General features: G+C 43.9%; 1 protein-coding gene across 3 annotated transcripts; it reads right to left on the bottom strand.

The window, feature by feature from the left end:
• Positions 1–13,338: 13,338 nt before the first annotated feature.
• Positions 13,339–18,142, bottom strand: LOC130721341 (serine/threonine-protein phosphatase BSL1 homolog). 3 transcript variants are annotated; one of them, XM_057572120.1, is made up of 10 exons: positions 17,731–17,791; positions 16,822–16,890; positions 16,208–16,735; positions 16,021–16,086; positions 15,326–15,492; positions 14,964–15,123; positions 14,760–14,853; positions 14,286–14,677; positions 14,033–14,140; positions 13,340–13,793 (listed from the first exon to the last, which is right to left on the bottom strand). In XM_057572120.1, the coding sequence occupies exons 3-10, from the start codon at positions 16,679–16,681 to the stop codon at positions 13,539–13,541; spliced, it is 1,716 nt and encodes a 571-aa protein (XP_057428103.1). In that variant the 5' UTR covers positions 16,682–16,735; positions 16,822–16,890; positions 17,731–17,791; the 3' UTR covers positions 13,340–13,538. The 3 variants fall into 3 exon arrangements, with proteins under 3 accessions (XP_057428101.1, XP_057428103.1, XP_057428102.1); XM_057572118.1 differs by lacking the exon at positions 16,822–16,890 and having other exon boundaries at positions 13,339–13,793; positions 17,731–18,142; XM_057572119.1 differs by lacking the exon at positions 16,822–16,890 and having other exon boundaries at positions 14,964–15,120; positions 17,731–18,141.
• Between the last annotated feature and the right edge of the window lie 218 nt (positions 18,143–18,360).

Below are 18,360 nucleotides of genomic sequence, written 5' to 3' on the forward strand. Positions count from 1 at the left end.
AAATATATTAACATGGAGGAGGCAGCAACATTAAGGTCCACCAATCAAAACCCAGGCCATGGGCCCCCTGAGAAAACCCGAGACCCGGGCGAACCTAAGCGCGATCGCGAACAGCGACGGAAGAGCCAGGATGCGAAAAGTAGAAGCGGAAAAAGTTCGATAGTTACACCCCCCTGAACTCTTCCCTCTCCCGCATCTTGCGGGAGAGAGCATCTACTAACCTCAGGGACAAACCCCCCCCCCCCCGCTACTCACACGAGGGGATAAGCTGGATTCCAAGAGGTTTTGCGAATTTCATGACAGCCCCGGTCACAACACGGACGAATGTCTGAACCTGAAAGACAAGGTGGAAGAGCTGGTTAGAATCGGGAGATTGTCAAAGTACGTAGCCCTCTCCTCAGGCAACCTCCCTCGTCTGCATTCGCCACCTCCCAGACGATCACCCACCCCACCCAGGGCCCGTGCCCGGACCCCCCAGGAACCGTGCACGTACGCCTCCTCGAGAAAGAGCCCCCGTCATAGAACCCCCGACCGGCGCAGGAGTCCCGAACGCCGTAGAAGTCCGGATCGGCGCCGCTCTCCAGAACGGCGGGACCAAGATGATGTACGACGACGCCACGGGACCAACCTGGTCGACGTCGGATCGATTGCTGGAGGATGGGCAGCAGGTGGACCGTCAAACAACAGTTGGAAGAAAAGCACTCGAGTTATCATGTCAGCCGCTGGGAGGCCTCGTCCTAACTCCCTTCGTACGCGCAGCAGAAAGTTCCCATCACCTTCACAGAAGACGACTACGGCACGGACACCGGCGAGGAGGACGACCCGATCGTCGTAGAAGCCCTCATCGCAAACGGTAAGGTACGGCGGGTACTCATCGATACAGGTAGTTCTGCTGACATTATGTTTTACGATGCTTACAAAACCCTAGGCTTATCTGTGAAAGACCTGATCCCCTATGACCATGACCTGATCGGGTTCACTGGGGACAGAGTCCTACCGTTAAGATATTTTGATGCATACCTCTCCCTAGGAGACCCTAATGTTTGCAGGACTATCAAGGCCCGGTTCTTAGTGGTGAAATGCCCAACAGCCTACAACGCCATCATCGGCAGACCAAGCCTCAACGCTACCGAGCCATCATCTCCACCCACCACCTGATGCTGAAATACCCGTGGGCCGGTAGGGCAATTTCCGTACGCGAAAACCTAACCATGGCCAGGGGGTGTTATAACTCTAGCTGCAGATTGGCGCGAGAGGATCGCAAGAGGAAAGAGCCCGACCGAGGCAAAAGGGTCGAAAACTTCCATCTCCGAGCAGGAGCGTGCTTGGCGGACATCGATCCACGAGTGGACCAATCTAGAGAGGACCAACGTCTTAAGCCGGACGGTGAAGCACGGCCAATCCAGATCGGCCGTGGCCTCGAGCAAACCACCAAACTGGCGCGAGACCTCCCTCAGGATCTTTCCAACCGACTGGAGACCCTTCTGAGAAGTAACGAGCACCTATTTGCGTGGTCGTCCGCAGATATGCCGGGCATCGACCCAGCATTCTTCAGTCACAAACTATCAGTAGACCGTAGATTCAAGCCAGTGGCCCAGAAGAAGAGGCAGATGAGCGCGGAGAAGCAGGAAGCAATCAAGGAACAGACAACGGAACTTCTGAAAGCCGGAATCATTCGTGAGGTTAAGTACACCACTTGGCTTTCAAACGTGGTCCTGGTTAAAAAATCCAACGGGAAGTGGAGCATGTGCGTGGATTACACGGATCTGAACAAGGCCTGCCCCAAAGATCCCTTCCCCCTCCCCAGCATCGATGCCTTGGTGGACAACTCCTCTGGGTACGAATACTTGTCCCTCATGGACGCATATTCTGGGTACAACCAGATCCCGATGTGCAGAGACGATGAAGAGAAGACCGCTTTCATAACCGATCGGGGAACGTATTGCCATACTATGCTTCCATTCGGCCTGAAAAATGCAGTGGCCACCTACCAACGAATGATGACCAGGATCTTCGGGGAGCTGATCGGAAAGTCGGTCGAAGTCTACATTGATGACATCATCGTGAAAACACCAAAGGGGGGCGACCATGCAGCCGATCTGGCCGTCGTGTTTGAACAGCTGAAGAAGTACAACATGCGCCTCAACCCCGAAAAATGCACCTTCGGAGTCAAGAGCGGGAAGTTTCTGGGATATATGCTCACCAGTCGTGGGATTGAACTAAACCCCGAAAAGTGTCAGGCTATTGTAGAAATGAAAAGCCCTAGGACGGTCAAGGAAGTCCAGCAATTGGCGGGACGGATGGCGGCAATCGGACGATTTCTCCCGAAGGCTGCCCTAAGAGCCTTACCACTCTATGCCCTGCTAAAGAAAGGAGCGAACTTTGCTTGGTCAGAAGAGGCCGAACAGGCTTTCTCCCGGCTAAAAGAGGTTATCACCTCCCCACCGATCCTATCAAGTCCAAAGCCAGGGGAACCCCTATACTTATACTTAGCTGTCCGAGACAAGGCTGTGAGCTCCGTGCTGGTGCGAGAGGAGGCGGGAGCCCAACTTCCGGTCTACTTCGTCAGCCGCTCGCTCAAAGGAGCTGAGCTAAGATATCAGATGCTCGAAAAAGTGGCGCTCGCTCTCCTAACCACGGCTAGGCGACTCATAAGGTACTTCCAGTCTCATAGCATCATTGTCCGCACAGATCAACCGGTCAGGCAAGTCCTCCATAAACCGGATCTAGCCGGTCGAATGGTTGGTTGGTCGATCGAACTTTCCGAGCATGACATTCGATATGAGCCCAGACGGGCGATCAAGGCGCAAGTCCTAGCAGATTTCCTAGTGGAACTCACGAGCGAAGAAGACCCACCGGCGGAAATCTCCTGGGTCGTCCACGTGGATGGCTCGAGCAACAAAGAGGGAGGCGGCGCCGGGATCGTCCTGCAAAGCAACTCAGGGATGATCGTAGAACCGTCACTACGCTTTAATTTCCCGGCCACTAACAACCAAGCTGAGTATGAAGCTTGCATCGCCAGTCTGGTGACAGCGCGGGACCTGGGGGCGCAGGACATACTTGTCTGCTGCGACTCCTTACTAGTGGTCTCACAGGCTAACGGAGAAGCACAGTCCAAGGACCCAATTCTGGAACAATACCTCTCCCACCTGAAGCGACTGGCCTCCACCTTCCGTAAGGTGGAGTTCCGCCACGTCCCTAGAGCCGAAAACGACCGCGCAGACACCCTAGCGAAGCTGGCTAGCACCGGGAAACCCGGCCTAAACAGGACAGTCATTCAGGGCACACTAGCCCTCCCGTACGTCGCAGGCCTCGACCGTTCCACTGGAGTCCACACCTTGAGCATTGGCACGGACGACGATTGGAGGACCCCTATTGTTAAGAACCTCACGAGGGGCTGGCTACCACTCGACATGTCGGAGGCCAAGAAGCTGACTAGAAACGCTTCCTGGTACACCATCGTGAACGGAGACCTCTTTAAGAGAGGATTCTCCACTCCTCTCCTTAAGTGCTTATCAAAGGAACGTGCAGAGTATGTGCTCGCCGAAATCCATGATGGCAGTTGTGGCCACCACCCCGGCGGGCGTTCTCTGGCAAGAAAGGTCCTCCGGGCCGGCTACTACTGGCCCACCCTGGAGAAAGACGCTGCCGACCACGTTAAGCGTTGTGACCCATGCCAGAAACATGCCGACCACCGCTTAGCCCCGCCCGAACGACTCTCGACTATGGTCTCCCCTTGGCCTTTCCACCAATGGGGAATGGACCTCTTGGGACCTTTTACGACCGCGCCAGGACAGCTGAAACACCTGGTCGTCGCGGTAGACTACTTCACCAAGTGGATTGAAGCAGAACCCCTTGCAACTATCACTTCGGCTCGCATACAACGTTTCTTTTACAAGAACATCATCAGCCGATTCGGGGTACCTGGAGTCCTGATTACCGACAATGGCACAAAGTTTGCCTCCCAAGGGTTCAAGGAGCTCGTGGACGGGCTCCACATCAAGCACCACTTCACCTCTGTGGAACACCCCCAGACGAACGGACAAGCCGAAGCGGCAAACCGAGTAATCCTTAGAGGACTCAAGAAAAGACTGGACGACGCTAAGGGCAACTGGGCAGAGCAACTCGATCATGTCCTATGGGCATACGGCACAACTCCGCACTCTACGACTGGGGAAAGCCCCTTTCGCCTAACTTTCGGCACAGAGGCGGTGATCCCAGCGGAGATTGGAGAGCCGAGCGCTCGTACCATGGGCCACGACCCGGGACAGAACGACCAACTCATCAATGAAGACCTGGACCTTCTCGCCGAAAGGAGAGCCGTCTCCAACTGCAGGGAGTTGATCGCGAAGCAGCATGCAGCCATCCGCTACAGCAAGAAGGTCGTCCACCGCGCGTTCCTACCAGGGGACTTAGTCCTCCGCAACGCCAGCATCGGAGCCCGAGGGACCGAGCGAGGCAAGTTGGCCGCCAACTGGGAAGGCCCATACAGAATAACTGAAGCAACCGACACCGGCGCTTACAAGTTAGAGAAGCTCTCGGGCGAAAAAAATCCCCCGCACTTGGAATGCCACCAACTTGAACCGCTACTACAGCTAGCGCTGCCAATCAAACATTTGGAATCGGTTTTCTGTTTTTCTTTTATTTGCTTAAGTCTAGAATCAAGGAGCTACTTCCAATCCTCCTCTTGTAACCGACAGGCATACTTGCGTTATTTAATGAATCAAGCAGGAGCGTTTTGTTAAGTTATTTTCATAGAACCGATCGAAACAAATAAAAAGACCCACCGGGCTCCACCTAAAAGACCCACCGGGCACCAAACTAAAAGACCCACCGGGCACGAAAATAAAAGACCCACCGGGTACCAAACTAAAAGACCCACTGGGCACAAAAGTAAAAGACCCACCGGGCACAAAACTAAAAGACCCACCGGGCACGACAAACTAAAAGACCCACCAGGCACAAAATTAAAAGACCCACCGGGCACAACAAATCGAAAGACCCATCGGGCACGAAGGGACCCACGGGCATGGAATCTAGAAGCCCTCAGGGCACCATTACCATACGACCCCACGTAAGAAAAAATAAAAAATAAAAAGTCCTACCGGGACAATCACAGGACCCAACCAGGCACGTCAAATAATATAGATCGGAACTAAAACAAACCAAGTAGTGCATCCATTAACATTGATTGTCATTACAAACGATTACAATATCCCCGCACGGCTCAGAACACTTGGAAAAAAGGGAAAAAGAAAAAGACACTAGAACAAAATGAAATTACAACCCCCTTAGGGGGCATTCTCCTCCAGGAAGGTTGGGGTAAACTTTCCCTTGGAATCCACAGTCCCGATCCGGCCTTCAGAGACCACCTTTCGATACCCGACCGGACCGGTCTCCAAGCCCGGGTTGACTACTGTAAGCTGACTCACCGCATTGTTGAAAGAAGCCTTGTTAATCTTGGACACGGTGGCCGTCAGCTTTTTCTTGTCAGCTTCCAGAGAGGCGATCCTGGCCTCAAACCCTTTCTTTACGGCCGAACCCTGTTCTCGCTCTTTCAGCAAGGCAGCCTCTACCTCCTTCACGCGAGCCGCGCCGGTCTCAGCTTTCCCCTCCGCAGACTTCAGCCGCCCCTCCAGATCTTCACGAACCGTTTCGCCGTCCTGAACCTTCTTCTTCAGCTGCTCATTCTCAAGCTTCAGGCTGTCCAGCAATTTGTTTAGCTCTTCGATGGCAGAGCACCCCTCTTCCAGCTCCTTGTTCATGGAGGATATCAGTTGATCATCCTTCTCAGTTTTCTCCCTGAGCTCCTCCAGTTCCGGAATGGTTGACAACTGGAGATACCGGACAACAGATGCGGTCTTGAGCGAGGCACAGAGAACGTAATTAAGGAGCCCGGCAGGCTCCCGATCGCCTAAGTACTTTTGGTCATTCTCCGCCAGCACGAGATCATCGATCTGCGCCAGGTGCTCCCGGCAGTTGCCAGCCCTAGGACCCCAAATGGAAAGCCTTTCAGGGGGGTACCGCGGTGACGGGCACTGCCCGCTCTGGGTCGGAGCCCTGCGCTTCACCATCAGCATGATCTTGATGGTCATCCACTCGGCGCTTCTTCGAGGCCGGGCCCTGGGTACCCTCTTCCTCAGAAACCGACCGTCCTTGCTCCTGGACGGGATCGGAGGTCCCCCCAACTACGGCCCCTCCCCCATCCTCCGGGTCGAGCTGGGTTTGATTTTCAGCATGCCCCTCTTCCCCCTGGGCAGCATCAGTCCCTTGTTCCGCCTCCTCATCTGTGGACTGACCGTCTTCAACTCGCAGTGCTTCCAGCAAGGTCCTGTCAATGTCCGCCATGCCACCTGCCCAACGATGAAAACAACATTAGCACTTGAAATAGGAAAAAGCAACGGGAAAGGGTATTACAAGTAAATAGCTTACGTAGCAACTTAGCGTTCCTTCGAACGCTGTAAGTACACAGGTCATAGCATCGAAGGGGATGAACCGGGACCTTCTTGTCCCCTTCCATGACATAACGAACGGCGCCCATTAACAACCGCTTGAATTCCAAATCGGCCTCCGATAGGGCCCCCTCGTCCGAGAAACTGAATGAGGTCACCTTTTCCCTATAGTGCGCCGCGTTCCAGGACAGTGGGAACCGCGCCCGCATTCCGCCCGTCGGTCCCGGCTCGAACCACCAGAACGGAGGCGGCGAGGTCGACGCCACCCGGTAGAATTGGTCCTTGAAGTCTTTATACGAATCGGCAAAGGCTTTGAAGTTCGGGAACACCGTCCTCAGAGTTACCATGCCGTGACCACAGTGACCCTGGGTATGGGCGACCGCAAAAAGATGGAAAAGGGGCAGGGACGGCACCTGCCCAAAAAGCGCGCAGGCGGTCTCATAACCGCGCACGAAACCCCAGCCCCCGGGGTGAAGCTGGGAGGGCGCCACCATCATATGCCGCAGCACGGAAACCTGAAAGTCGGTTAACGGCATCCTTACCTTCACCTTCTTCATGGTATAAATATGCATGTAGATGCCGAATGGGGGGGGTCTGCGGGAGCCTCTCTTTCTTGCCAGGCGCAAAAACGTCATGCCCTGGACTGATCTGCTTCTCCGACAGATAATACTGTCGCCGGAAGTGCCCCTCGTCCTCATTAGCGTAACAGGACTCGATCCTCAGTATCTCCCGACAACAGTCGTCTAAATGCGCTCGGTCACCTTCTAGATGAGGCCACTTTTCTCGATCGATCTTTTTCCGTTTCGGAGCATCTTTGCTCATCTTCGGCTTGGAACCTCCCCCGACCGCTTTGCCCTTTTTCTTTTCGGCTCCGGTCATGCTTAAACCTGCACAGGGGAAAACGTCGTTTCAATATCTCAAGTTATTGACCACGACTCAAAGGGGAAAACCAATAGGATCCGCCTTTGTCCCCGGCAGGGAGAGCAAACCCAACGCCCGAGGACCGACCCACGGACCGTCCCTCCGCCGCACGGGGGGGAAGAGACAACTCTCTCCCACCCGCAAAGACGCACCCTAAGGACCCCTAGAGGACGGGACGAGAAGAAGGAGAAGAAAATAAAATGCGGAAGAAGTCGAGAAGAACTCACCAAGTAACAAGAAGAGGACGATCACCGGGAAATCAAGGACGACCGCCTGGAAACTGCGCCTTACGATGTCGGAATGGAGAGCTTCAAAGGATGAAAAGATGAGAGCTTGAGGTGCAGAAGAATGGGAAAAACGCAAATGAAACCCCTTCGGCCCCTTTTTATAAGGGAAGTTAGGAAGGGGAAGCGACGCTTCACCAAACCCTACGTCTGTAATGATGACGCTAGGGGAGGCGGGAAAACTACCACCCAATCCACTTCCGCCACGTCAGCAAGGAGGATGAAACGACGTAACGCGTGTCATTTCTTGTCAGACGCATTAATGGCGCCGCCAAAACGTCGCTTCATGTTACTGTTACGAAACGTTTGGATTCGGAGCCGGCTCGCTGTTCCAAGGCCATGGATGGGCCGGTCGTCCCCCTAGGCCGTCCCAGTGTCCATGGGGGGTTCCGACCGTCCCATATCAAGGGGATGGCGATCGTCCCCCATGACCGTGCGTACAGATTCTGAAGCTTACGCCTCACTCATGCAGTGAGGCAGAGCTGGGGGGCAACTGTTCCAGTAAGGGCTGGCAGGTGCCGACCCAAAGGACGTAGGGAAATTCACGAAAACCTGACCGAAAGCTTCTAGCCCACTACCTCAGTGGACTAGAGCTGGGGGGCTACTGTTCTGGGACGACCAGGGGAAGGGTGTCACCCGAGTGAGACGACCAGGTAAGGGGGTTACCCGAGTGGGGCCCAATTGGGACGACCAGGGGGAAGGGAATCACCCGAGTGGGCACGACCACGAGCGGGACGGCGCTCACCCCTAGCCCGAGGACATGGACCCCACCACCTAGGGGTTGACCTAGGCCAACCACCCTACGGAACTAGGGTGGTTGGATGGTGGGCCCCTTAGACAATCTAAACCGTTGGATCACTGCAAATCGCAGAGGGAGCAGAAGGATCCAACGGCCCTTGACCCACCAGTACGAGCCATGCATGACGTTGCATGGCTCCAACCCTAATACTCCAACTTGTATATAAGGGGAGCAGCTCACTCATTCTAAGGTACGTTATTCTCTCCAATTTCAGCTACCCCTTTACTCGATCCCTCTACTCACTTTGGCATTGGAGTCCCTTGCAGAAGGATTAAAACCCAGCACACCGGCCTCACTTCTTCACTTGGCAGCCCCGCTCTCGTGATCCACCCGATCAGTCATTTTGGTGAAGAAACTGAATAATAAGAGAAGGATATGTGTTAATTATACTAATTTCAACCAAGTTTGTCCAAATGGCCCTTTTTTCGTAACATAATGTTAAATTAATTGGCAATTTCTCAATCTATAAGTTTAATTTTTCATAGATGCATGCTCTAGTTATAGCCAATTTTCCATGCGCCCTCTACTAAGAAGTATAGTGTATTCATTAGGCACCTACTAATACTATTACTTGGTGCCCTTTTACCTAAAGAAGGGATAAGATGCTTTAAAATCAACATCTTCTTTCCTTCACAATCTTTCCTTCAAATTTTCAATCATAGCAAACCAATTAGTAAGTCTAAAGTGAACTCTAAAGTGATACTTAAAAGAAATAACCACACTATAATAATTCCAGCTTTATACAAAAGAACCATTAAAATTTTGTATTATTTTTATCTGCTAAGTTTTTATAAAAAAATATTATAGTAAATATAAATTTGTAAAGACCTGAAATTATGGGGTTTTGCATCTAAAAAAGGGCTAGTTCTAACGAAGTTTTATTATCTAAACAATAAAAAGGAAAAGAATACTATGGGGTTTTGCAATTATACTTTTATCTGCTAAGTTTTTTTTTATCTAAACAATACTATTAATCACTCACATATATCCATCAATCATCTACTTATTTTTCTCCCACTATAGTACAGACAAGACAATTATAAAAGGAAAAGAAAACTCAATTTCTCGTTCTCACGGCACTGGACAGGGTGGGTCAAGGATGACGGATGCAAGGTTTGTAGTCTCTATAAAGGAGGTGCAGTGGTCTTGTCAACATGATTGCCACTGTATTTTCCTTTCATTTCAATTCAATTCAAGACTTGTGTGAGCATCTTGCTCTCCTCTACTCTACTCTCTCACACACTGCACCCTTTATTTTCTTTCATCACTACTTTCTTTATGATGTTCATTCACCCACTCAATCTTAAAAAAAACTACAATGAATCAATCACTCAAAACATTCAATCAATCATCTGTCACTAGCTTATTTCACTCACTCACTCAATGCCACTACCACCACAATCAATAATTAATTCAATACTTTTAGTTTTATCCTCAATTATTTGGAAAAACCAAAGTTAACATTTCAAAATTTTAAGGTTTAATTTCTTTTATAATATTGCATATTTTATTATTTATGAGTTTAATGAATATATACCGTCAATATAAAGTTATTTTACACTGATAACTAATTACAACATGCTACACAGGAGGAATAATAACTTTCATTTTAAATGTTAATTAAAATAAAAATATCTTTTATGATGTAGTAGAATTTCATTAAATGACTTCTTAAAAAAAATCATTAAATAACCGCGTAAAAGTAATTTGCACTGACAATACACACACATTTAATTCATTTTAATATTATTACCACATGGTATGTCATGTGTTTGTTGTAGGTTAGGACATTTACCATTACAAGGAGTTGATACATTTTTACACAGTTACGCATATCAATAACCCACTGAATATATTTACAAATATTTCCTTAAAATAAAATTTTTTTAGTTCAAATTTAGCATTTTCTATAAATTGTAAACAATAATAACCTTCAATTTTCAATTTTTTATTTGAGTAATCTTATATTTTTTTATAAATATTTATAATATATTACTCCCTCTATTCCTTTTTAAGTGTCGTTTTAGAAGAATTTTTGTGTCATATTTAACTGTTATTTTGATGTTTTAAGATTACAATTTGTCAATTTTCTCAATAACTCCACTTCACATTTTCCATAAAATTTTACTTTCTCAATAACTATGAAGAGTTTAATGACTTTATGATTTGGAGAGAGTGATAAATGGTTTAATATGTGAGAGTGGAAAAGAAAACTAACAATCCACTTTTTTGGTTTGAGAGCTTTATGACTTTATGATTCAGATGTGAGAGGGTAGATTGAGAAAAAAAAAACTCTTAACAACTCACTATCTTGGTTTGAAAACTTTATACTAAAACGACACTTAAAAAGAAATGTGAGAGTATTTTATTTACTAAAGTATGTAGAACAAATGTATGTTTTGATTTTTTATTTTTAGTTTAAATCACTTAGCAAACATTACAAAGTACGTTTTTCGAAATCCACCTACATCTCGAGAGTTGAGAGGAGATCAACAACCTGTCGTTATTATGTTGATGAATATTGAATAATGTTTAGTTTACAAACTTATTCCGCATCCATCCTAACGTTAGTCTAAATTCAAATCTTGTATATTTTACGACAGAAATTGTATTTTTCCAAATATATTTTTACTTCATTGAAAACAACAAAAAAAAAACAAAACAAACTAAGGGACACCAATGGGAGAGACTCTAATACAACCAACCAAACTTTCAAAATTATAATTCGCCAAACAAAGGAGCAAGCAACCAAACGCACAAGTTATTCCGTAAGTTGAATTGCATTCACGATGAATCATATGAATAGAAACTGTCCAATGTCTACTAATCAACTCCTTGATGTCACGAATGATAGAAAAAAATACCCCCACTATCATCCTCTAAAATCATCAAAGGTCAGCACAAACAACCTTACACAGTATATGTCTGCAACTCCGGTCCTCATCCAAGTCAACTCTAGCCCCTTTCTCATGGCCACCGCCTCCGCAAGTCAAGGATTACAACCACTACCATAAGACAAAAATTTAAACTTCCACTGACCTTGTCATTTCTAACCAAACTACCGCTACGCAGAGTTTGAGTTTCTCAGAAATTATCATCTCCATTGAGTTTCATCGAACTAATAGGAGAAGGCCACTTCCAATTATATTATAGCTAACTTGCAATTTTAGTTTTTTGTCATTTATCAAATAATTGGATCTTTATTAAGAAATTATATCCCCTTTTCATTTTTTTTTCCCTCATTAGTAATTCAACTATATGTGTTAGTTGATTCTCAGTACATGTACATGCTCGTTTATTTGATAAGAACAAATCACTTTCTATCATAAGTTATATGTTAATTTGCACTGTTGATATAAATAAGAGATTAAGAGCTATGTTGGGTGATATGTAAATACCTTTATACAAGACTTATGAACTCACTCAAACTTTTATTAATAAAAAAACGTAAAAAGTTGATTAGCAGACTGGTTAGACAGAACGACAGCATCGCGCGGGAGGCACGGGGGAAGTTTTTCTGTTGTAACTGTGAGGCCCACTGACCCATCCTCAAGCTATCTTAAAAATCCTTCGAAATCGTACCACGACCCTGTATATGTATCTATATATATATCTGCAGTGCTTCAATATACAGAACAGAAACGAACCAGAATTTCAATTTCTAAATTTTACTGTCTACACTCAATACCACTACGTACTCCACTAGTTATAATGTATAGCACACTTCAATTCATGATTCGTCACTATTTCTACTGTTTCTCTGTCTCAGTATTACTATTCCCTATCACCTGTGATGAGAGTGAGAGAAGAGAAGAAGGGAATCATTCAAGCTAAGCGGCACACACATGTGCAATTAATATGCGCATGTTTGTTTTTTAACTTTTTCCTTAACGCTTCTACGTAGTGCTGTTTACTGTTTAAGTTGACACTTGATACGTGACCATCTTTTTTTCCTTTCAATCTAATAACCCTCTACGTCAGCAAATTCCGTTAGTAATTGGATGCCTACTTAACGGAATGACCAATTTGGCACAAATTAATACATAAGGGAGGCAAATCGCTCCTTTTAAACTTAAGAGAGGCATCGCACAACGATGATACTTAAGGGAGTAAAAGTGTAATTAAGCCTAAAATTTTTAAGTAGTCAGTCATCCCAACTCATACTTGATGGTGATCAATCCATCTCACTACACTTAAGACGGTTTAAAGTGGGTCGGGGCGGGTTGACCCATTTTGTTGCCCCTATAGTGGTAGTTGGGAAGACGAAGAAGATCGTTGGTGCCTTGGTGGGAAAGATGAGATTGGTTAAATAATGAGAGTATGCTTGGTTTCTGTTGATGATTTATTGAGTTTTCTAAAACAGTTTTTCCAATTGAATAAAGTTGTTGAATTGAATATAAAACATACATAAAATACAATGGATAACAATTAACAAAACACACGTGAAGTCACAAACTATGCTTGCATCAATTCCATCTAAGTATGATTGATTTTGTCGTTTATACAAAACGTTGGGCAATAATTACAAAACCAATTCACCAAGTCGTGTCATACTTCATTTTCAACTAAATTCAGAGAAGGAATTATTTTTGTTCTTACGATAGGTTCTCTCTCAGTTTGTCCAAATTCTAATTTCCAGTCAAATTAGTTATAATCAAATGTTCATTTCAAAAAAAAAGTTATAATAAAATGTTATCCATATATCCAAGGGCAATTTGAATATTTTGTGAAATTTCCAAGCTTTTGACCATTAGCAGGGAATTATCTTGTTAGAACATAATCAAACTAATGGCATATTTGTATTAGTTTCTCATGACCAATTTTAATTGTGGCACCCTGAAACCACTTAAGAAACTTCTCCATAGAATTAATTCGGACATTAGAATCAATTGCAAAAAGATTTCCAAACACGATTATGTTACTATTGTTATGGGCTTATGGTAGGCGAACAAGTCTTATTCCAGAACAGTTAAAACCAAATATTATGATGGATCCTAGAAAAGCATAACCATTCAAGTGCACATGATTTATTTCTAAAATTTACATAAACCTTATTAGCCTCCTCAACAATTCACCTAATGATCAAGCATGGTTGCCACTTGCAGCAGGTCCTCCAAGTGTCAAAACCAACCCTTGAAGGTCACTCCTCACTTTGCGTTCATTTGCTAAAGGTGCAGCAGAGCCTCTCATGATTGGAGATGGCCGAGCCAGTAGCGGTTGCCGCAAACCCCTCAAATTCTCCACATGATTTGAGTTCATCAATGGTTGAGTGGAGGAGGGAAATAAACATGGTAAAGAACAATTTGGCTCAACACTGGTGGAGCTTACTCCTGCACCCTGATAAATTTGTTACCAAAAAATGGTTAATGCACTTGCACTACAATTGTTAGCTGTACGTATTTTAGTTAGAGATTAGAGGATCAGTTGCTTAGTTGTTAATTTCTATTCCGTTATTGATAACTTTCATTCAGTTATTGGTGATCAACATGCTTATCAATGAAATTAACTTCATACTTTGCTAATTTCTACAACAATCAAAATGTAACATGTTATAAAAGCAAAGTTCAAAAGCTTACTACTGGTGCAAACAACACTCCTCTGAAAACTCTTCCATTCACAGTTGCTGTCATCAGCAAACCCGAATCAAAGGCGCCGTCTACTTTCCCTCGAACTTCAGCTCCAACCTAGGATTCAAAATCAAGAGAGCACGAAAGAATAAGGACTTACTTAATTCACTACTGTTTTTTATACGAAGACACAAAAAATAGTTTGAGCAAGATGTTTTGCGAAGCAGAAATTTGAGATTTGAGAAAGCAATCGATCGACTACCAGTTGTTGAGCGTATCCTCGCGCCATTGGCTTGTGTTCTGCCGCTTGGTGACGACCTCGGTTTATATCATCATCAACATGAAGATAGCGTTCTTGTGTTGGTTGATATTCCAGGTGATGAAGATCTTGTGGACTTCTTCGCGCGACGTTCTTCAAAACTCTCTTATAGCTTGAGACACTCCCATGCTGCCAATTGCTTGGAATTTTGTGGATCAGTTTTACGCGATGAGAATCCATGGCAGAAGCATTGGCCTTTTGAGCTTGTGTCTGTTCTTGATCAGATTGAGATGGAGATGAATGTTGAGAGAGTGAAAGAGAATGTTCTTCTTGTTCTGATTCAACATCCCACACCTTCACAGGAGCAATTTTCCGCCTCTTTTGTTGATAAGTTCCTGCATAATTAAAGTTACAATTTTCAATCAACCAAGTTGAGAATCCTTTTTCAGATGGTAAACACTCTTAACTCTAACTCACCTGAATTAAATTGATAAGGTAGTGCTCTTTCGGATGCAACTTCAGAACCCCATTTTCCAAACACTTCCACATTATTCCCCATGTGTGGAATTTTCTGGTAAAAAAAAACATCTTTAGTTGTTTTTCTTTAATCAACTATAACATGGGCAAGTACTTATAAGTTTTAACAACTAACAACATTGCTAGCTACATGAACTTTTGTACCGAGTTTATATCAGCTTCTCCTGGTGTGGTTCTCTTTTCTTGATTCCAATAAGTTCCAAAAACTTTACACCCGGAAATGTTGTAACGTCCATTTGGAAACTCTGCTCCAAGCTGCAATACTAACAATTCATTCAAAGGACGTTCATCTTCCCCACACCTGCTATAAGACAAACGCAAGCTATCAGAATGAAAATGAAAAACTTGTATGCTGAAAGAAATAGAAAACGAAATAGGATTAATTTATCATAATGTCATTTGTCCAAAGATAGTGAATATATTCAAGATAATTCGGTATTTACAAAATGCTGTCTCAATTCATCCTATTTCATCACCAATAGTCGACTAATTTGATGGGAACCTACCCGCCATATATAGCAATATCCATGTCCGTAACAACAGCTGTGTGAGAAAACCGCCCCTGCGGTTGTTGACCAGGTATAACAAGTTGAGTCCATGAACAAGTGAAGATATCAAAGACCCATATGTCATTGCAATAACATTTATCTCCAACCCCTCCAATGATGTAGAGCTGTAAATTATGAAGAATTGATCTACTTAGCTGATAAGTTCAAAATAGTACCATATAGTATTGAGTGTGTGTTTGGTTCCCCGTCCAGGACCTCAAACTCAATTGTCATTGAGTACAATCAGTTTTGGGTGAAAATATATATATTTGAGAATTGATTTCAGTTACACAATCGAATCTGCGTAGCAGCTATAGAAAGTAACTTTTACGTTGAATATAATCAATTGTGAGATTTGGCAATCGGATTTCACAATATTACCCTACAAAAATCACTTTTCTCGTAAATGTAAAACATAAATCATTTTCACTTTCAACACACTTTTACCATAATTAATTTTACCAAAATCAATTTTATCCAAAAGCAATAAGTAAGTGCTGATGAAAATGGATATCATTCACAAGTGATAGGAGAAATGAATATTATTGCTGATTTCTGAGGTAATTAAAAACAATATGCACAATTTTCATTTCATAAAGTATATGTTAGCTGCTTTATTAGTCTGATGTTATATACAAACTAAGAAAACTCACCTTGTTTCCAATATTTACTGCTGCATGACCTGCCCTGACTCCTGGGGAAGAGCCTTGAACTTTCAACTGTCATTTTAAATGAAAAAAACAAAATGAAACAACACTATTAAGCTCCATGTAGTTTGAAAACATTATCTTTAATCATTCAATTCCACATCAACAAAACTACAAAAAAAGGATACCATACCCTTGACCAAGTCATTGTTTCCATATCAAGCATGCTAACATCACCATGGTACATATCACCAGAGTCTCCGCCATACACAACAACCTTGTCACCAATTGCAAGAGCAATGTGACTGTCTCTAGGGACAGGAAAATCACCTTTAACCTCAGGAGAGCTCCACCTCATGGTTCCAAGGTCCAGAACATGCAAGTCATTTAAATAGTTTGCTTCACCTTCTCCACTTCCACCGAAAATCACTAGCCTTTCATCACCAACAAGAGTGGCAGTGTGACTCTCCCTTGGAGAAGGTGGAGTCCCTTCACATTTAAGATGAATCCACTCTTTGGTGACAAGATCTAGTATGTGAGTGTCATTCACCTTCCTGAACCCATTTGTGCCACCAAAAACTATCATTTTATGGCCCACAAGAACAGCACTGTGGCTATCTCTTGGGCCTGGCTTTTCACCAGTGGTAGCAAGCTTGCTCCATTGCATTCTCTCAAGGTCTAAAGTCAGAACATCACTGAAATGTAGCCCCCCACAACAGCCCTGAAAAGTCAAGATTGTGAATCATAATTAGTAAAAAACTAAAAAAAAATCTCAAAAATGTTCACTAGCTTTTAAGGCAATGGAACCTGTTCTCTCCATAATTCCAGGGACTAAATCGAGAGATAAAGGCACCTGGTCTGAGTTCGGTTTAATCCCTGTAAGTATTTTGGAGAGAACAAAATCAAAGGAAGAAACTTGCTCACATGTGTAGAATTTGAAGCAATCCAACAAAGAAAGGAAATGAGACTTATGTTCATGCCTTTCTTTGTAGCTATTCAACAACTACTATCACCATCTTGTTGTCACATAAGAGTTTCTCTCAACAGAAAAATTGAGTTATTTTGTTTAATGATAATTTTGCTTAGCAAGGTAATATGAGAGTTTTAGCAATAATTAAACTTTTCATCATCAGATAAAAAGGTGAATAGAGAGCTAATTAAGTGATAACTAAGATAGAGATTCTCACTTCTCAGATTACAAAGAAATGAAAGCACTGGTTGTTAACAGAGAAGAACCAAAATGGTGAACATTGCTATATTAAGAAAGCAAAATTTATGATCATAAAAGAAACACGTATTGTCCCACTATTTAGAGAAAGAAAAATGAATCAGTTAAGTGTCTTCAAGAAATATGTGTGTTGAGAGAAATTAGGAAAAAACTAAAATTCAGAGAAGAAAGTGGTTTGGTCGTTAACCAAAGATAGCTAGAAAGCAAGGGAAGTTAAGAAAGTTGTACTAGGAGCTTATGAAATAATTGAACACATCACAAGAATGAAAATTCTGTGATTAAGTCAGGAGACACCAGAGCTTCAAAGAAGCAAAAATTATGAGAAAGTGCAGACACCATTAATAAGCACAACCCTTTAACAAGCTCCAAAGGAGTAAAACATATGAGAAAGTTCAGACACCATTAATAAGAACACCCCATTAACTAGAACTTGTAAGAAAATGATCTTTTATGCATTTTTGAATGAGTAAGAAAGATTTCATTCATACCCCGAAGACATACATAAGCCCCCCAGAGAAGCAAGCAGAGTGTCCCCATCTTTCAGAAGGATTAAAACCCAAAACCTTAGGATACAACCACATTGCTTTCTTCTTCTTCTCTGTTTCAGCAACCAAAGACCCCATTTATGTTTCTCTATCTGTGTTTTTCTCTCTCTGCTATGTGTTTAATACTTCAATACAGTGCTTGACAACGATGATGAATAAACAAGTAAGAGGGTGAAGTAGTAGTAGTAGAGAAAGAGAAAGAGAGAGTCAAAAGAAGACATCAACAAGCCAAGTGATGTATCAACTATCAATATCAATAGACATGAAAAGATGGGCGCTTTCATGTCCAAATCACTGGCAACCAACAGCAACAGATGGTTGTTGTGAAAACAACCATTATTTTTTCCCTCTACCTCCATATTAATTAAGCATTATTCAATTTTCTTTTCATTAGTTGCATATATATATGGAATAATAATATACTGAATAAATGCAGAGTGCATATTCTAAATATTGACATAATTAAACCAGCATATTCATATTCATAATACACAGTATAAACATATTCAGACACTAATGTTATCATGTTACTATGTTATAGACTTATAGTAGAAAGTAGAAACATTCATGCGC

This window comes from Lotus japonicus, chromosome 5 (genome assembly GCF_012489685.1).
Source record: "Lotus japonicus ecotype B-129 chromosome 5, LjGifu_v1.2".
Classification (NCBI taxonomy): Eukaryota; Viridiplantae; Streptophyta; class Magnoliopsida; order Fabales; family Fabaceae; genus Lotus; species Lotus japonicus.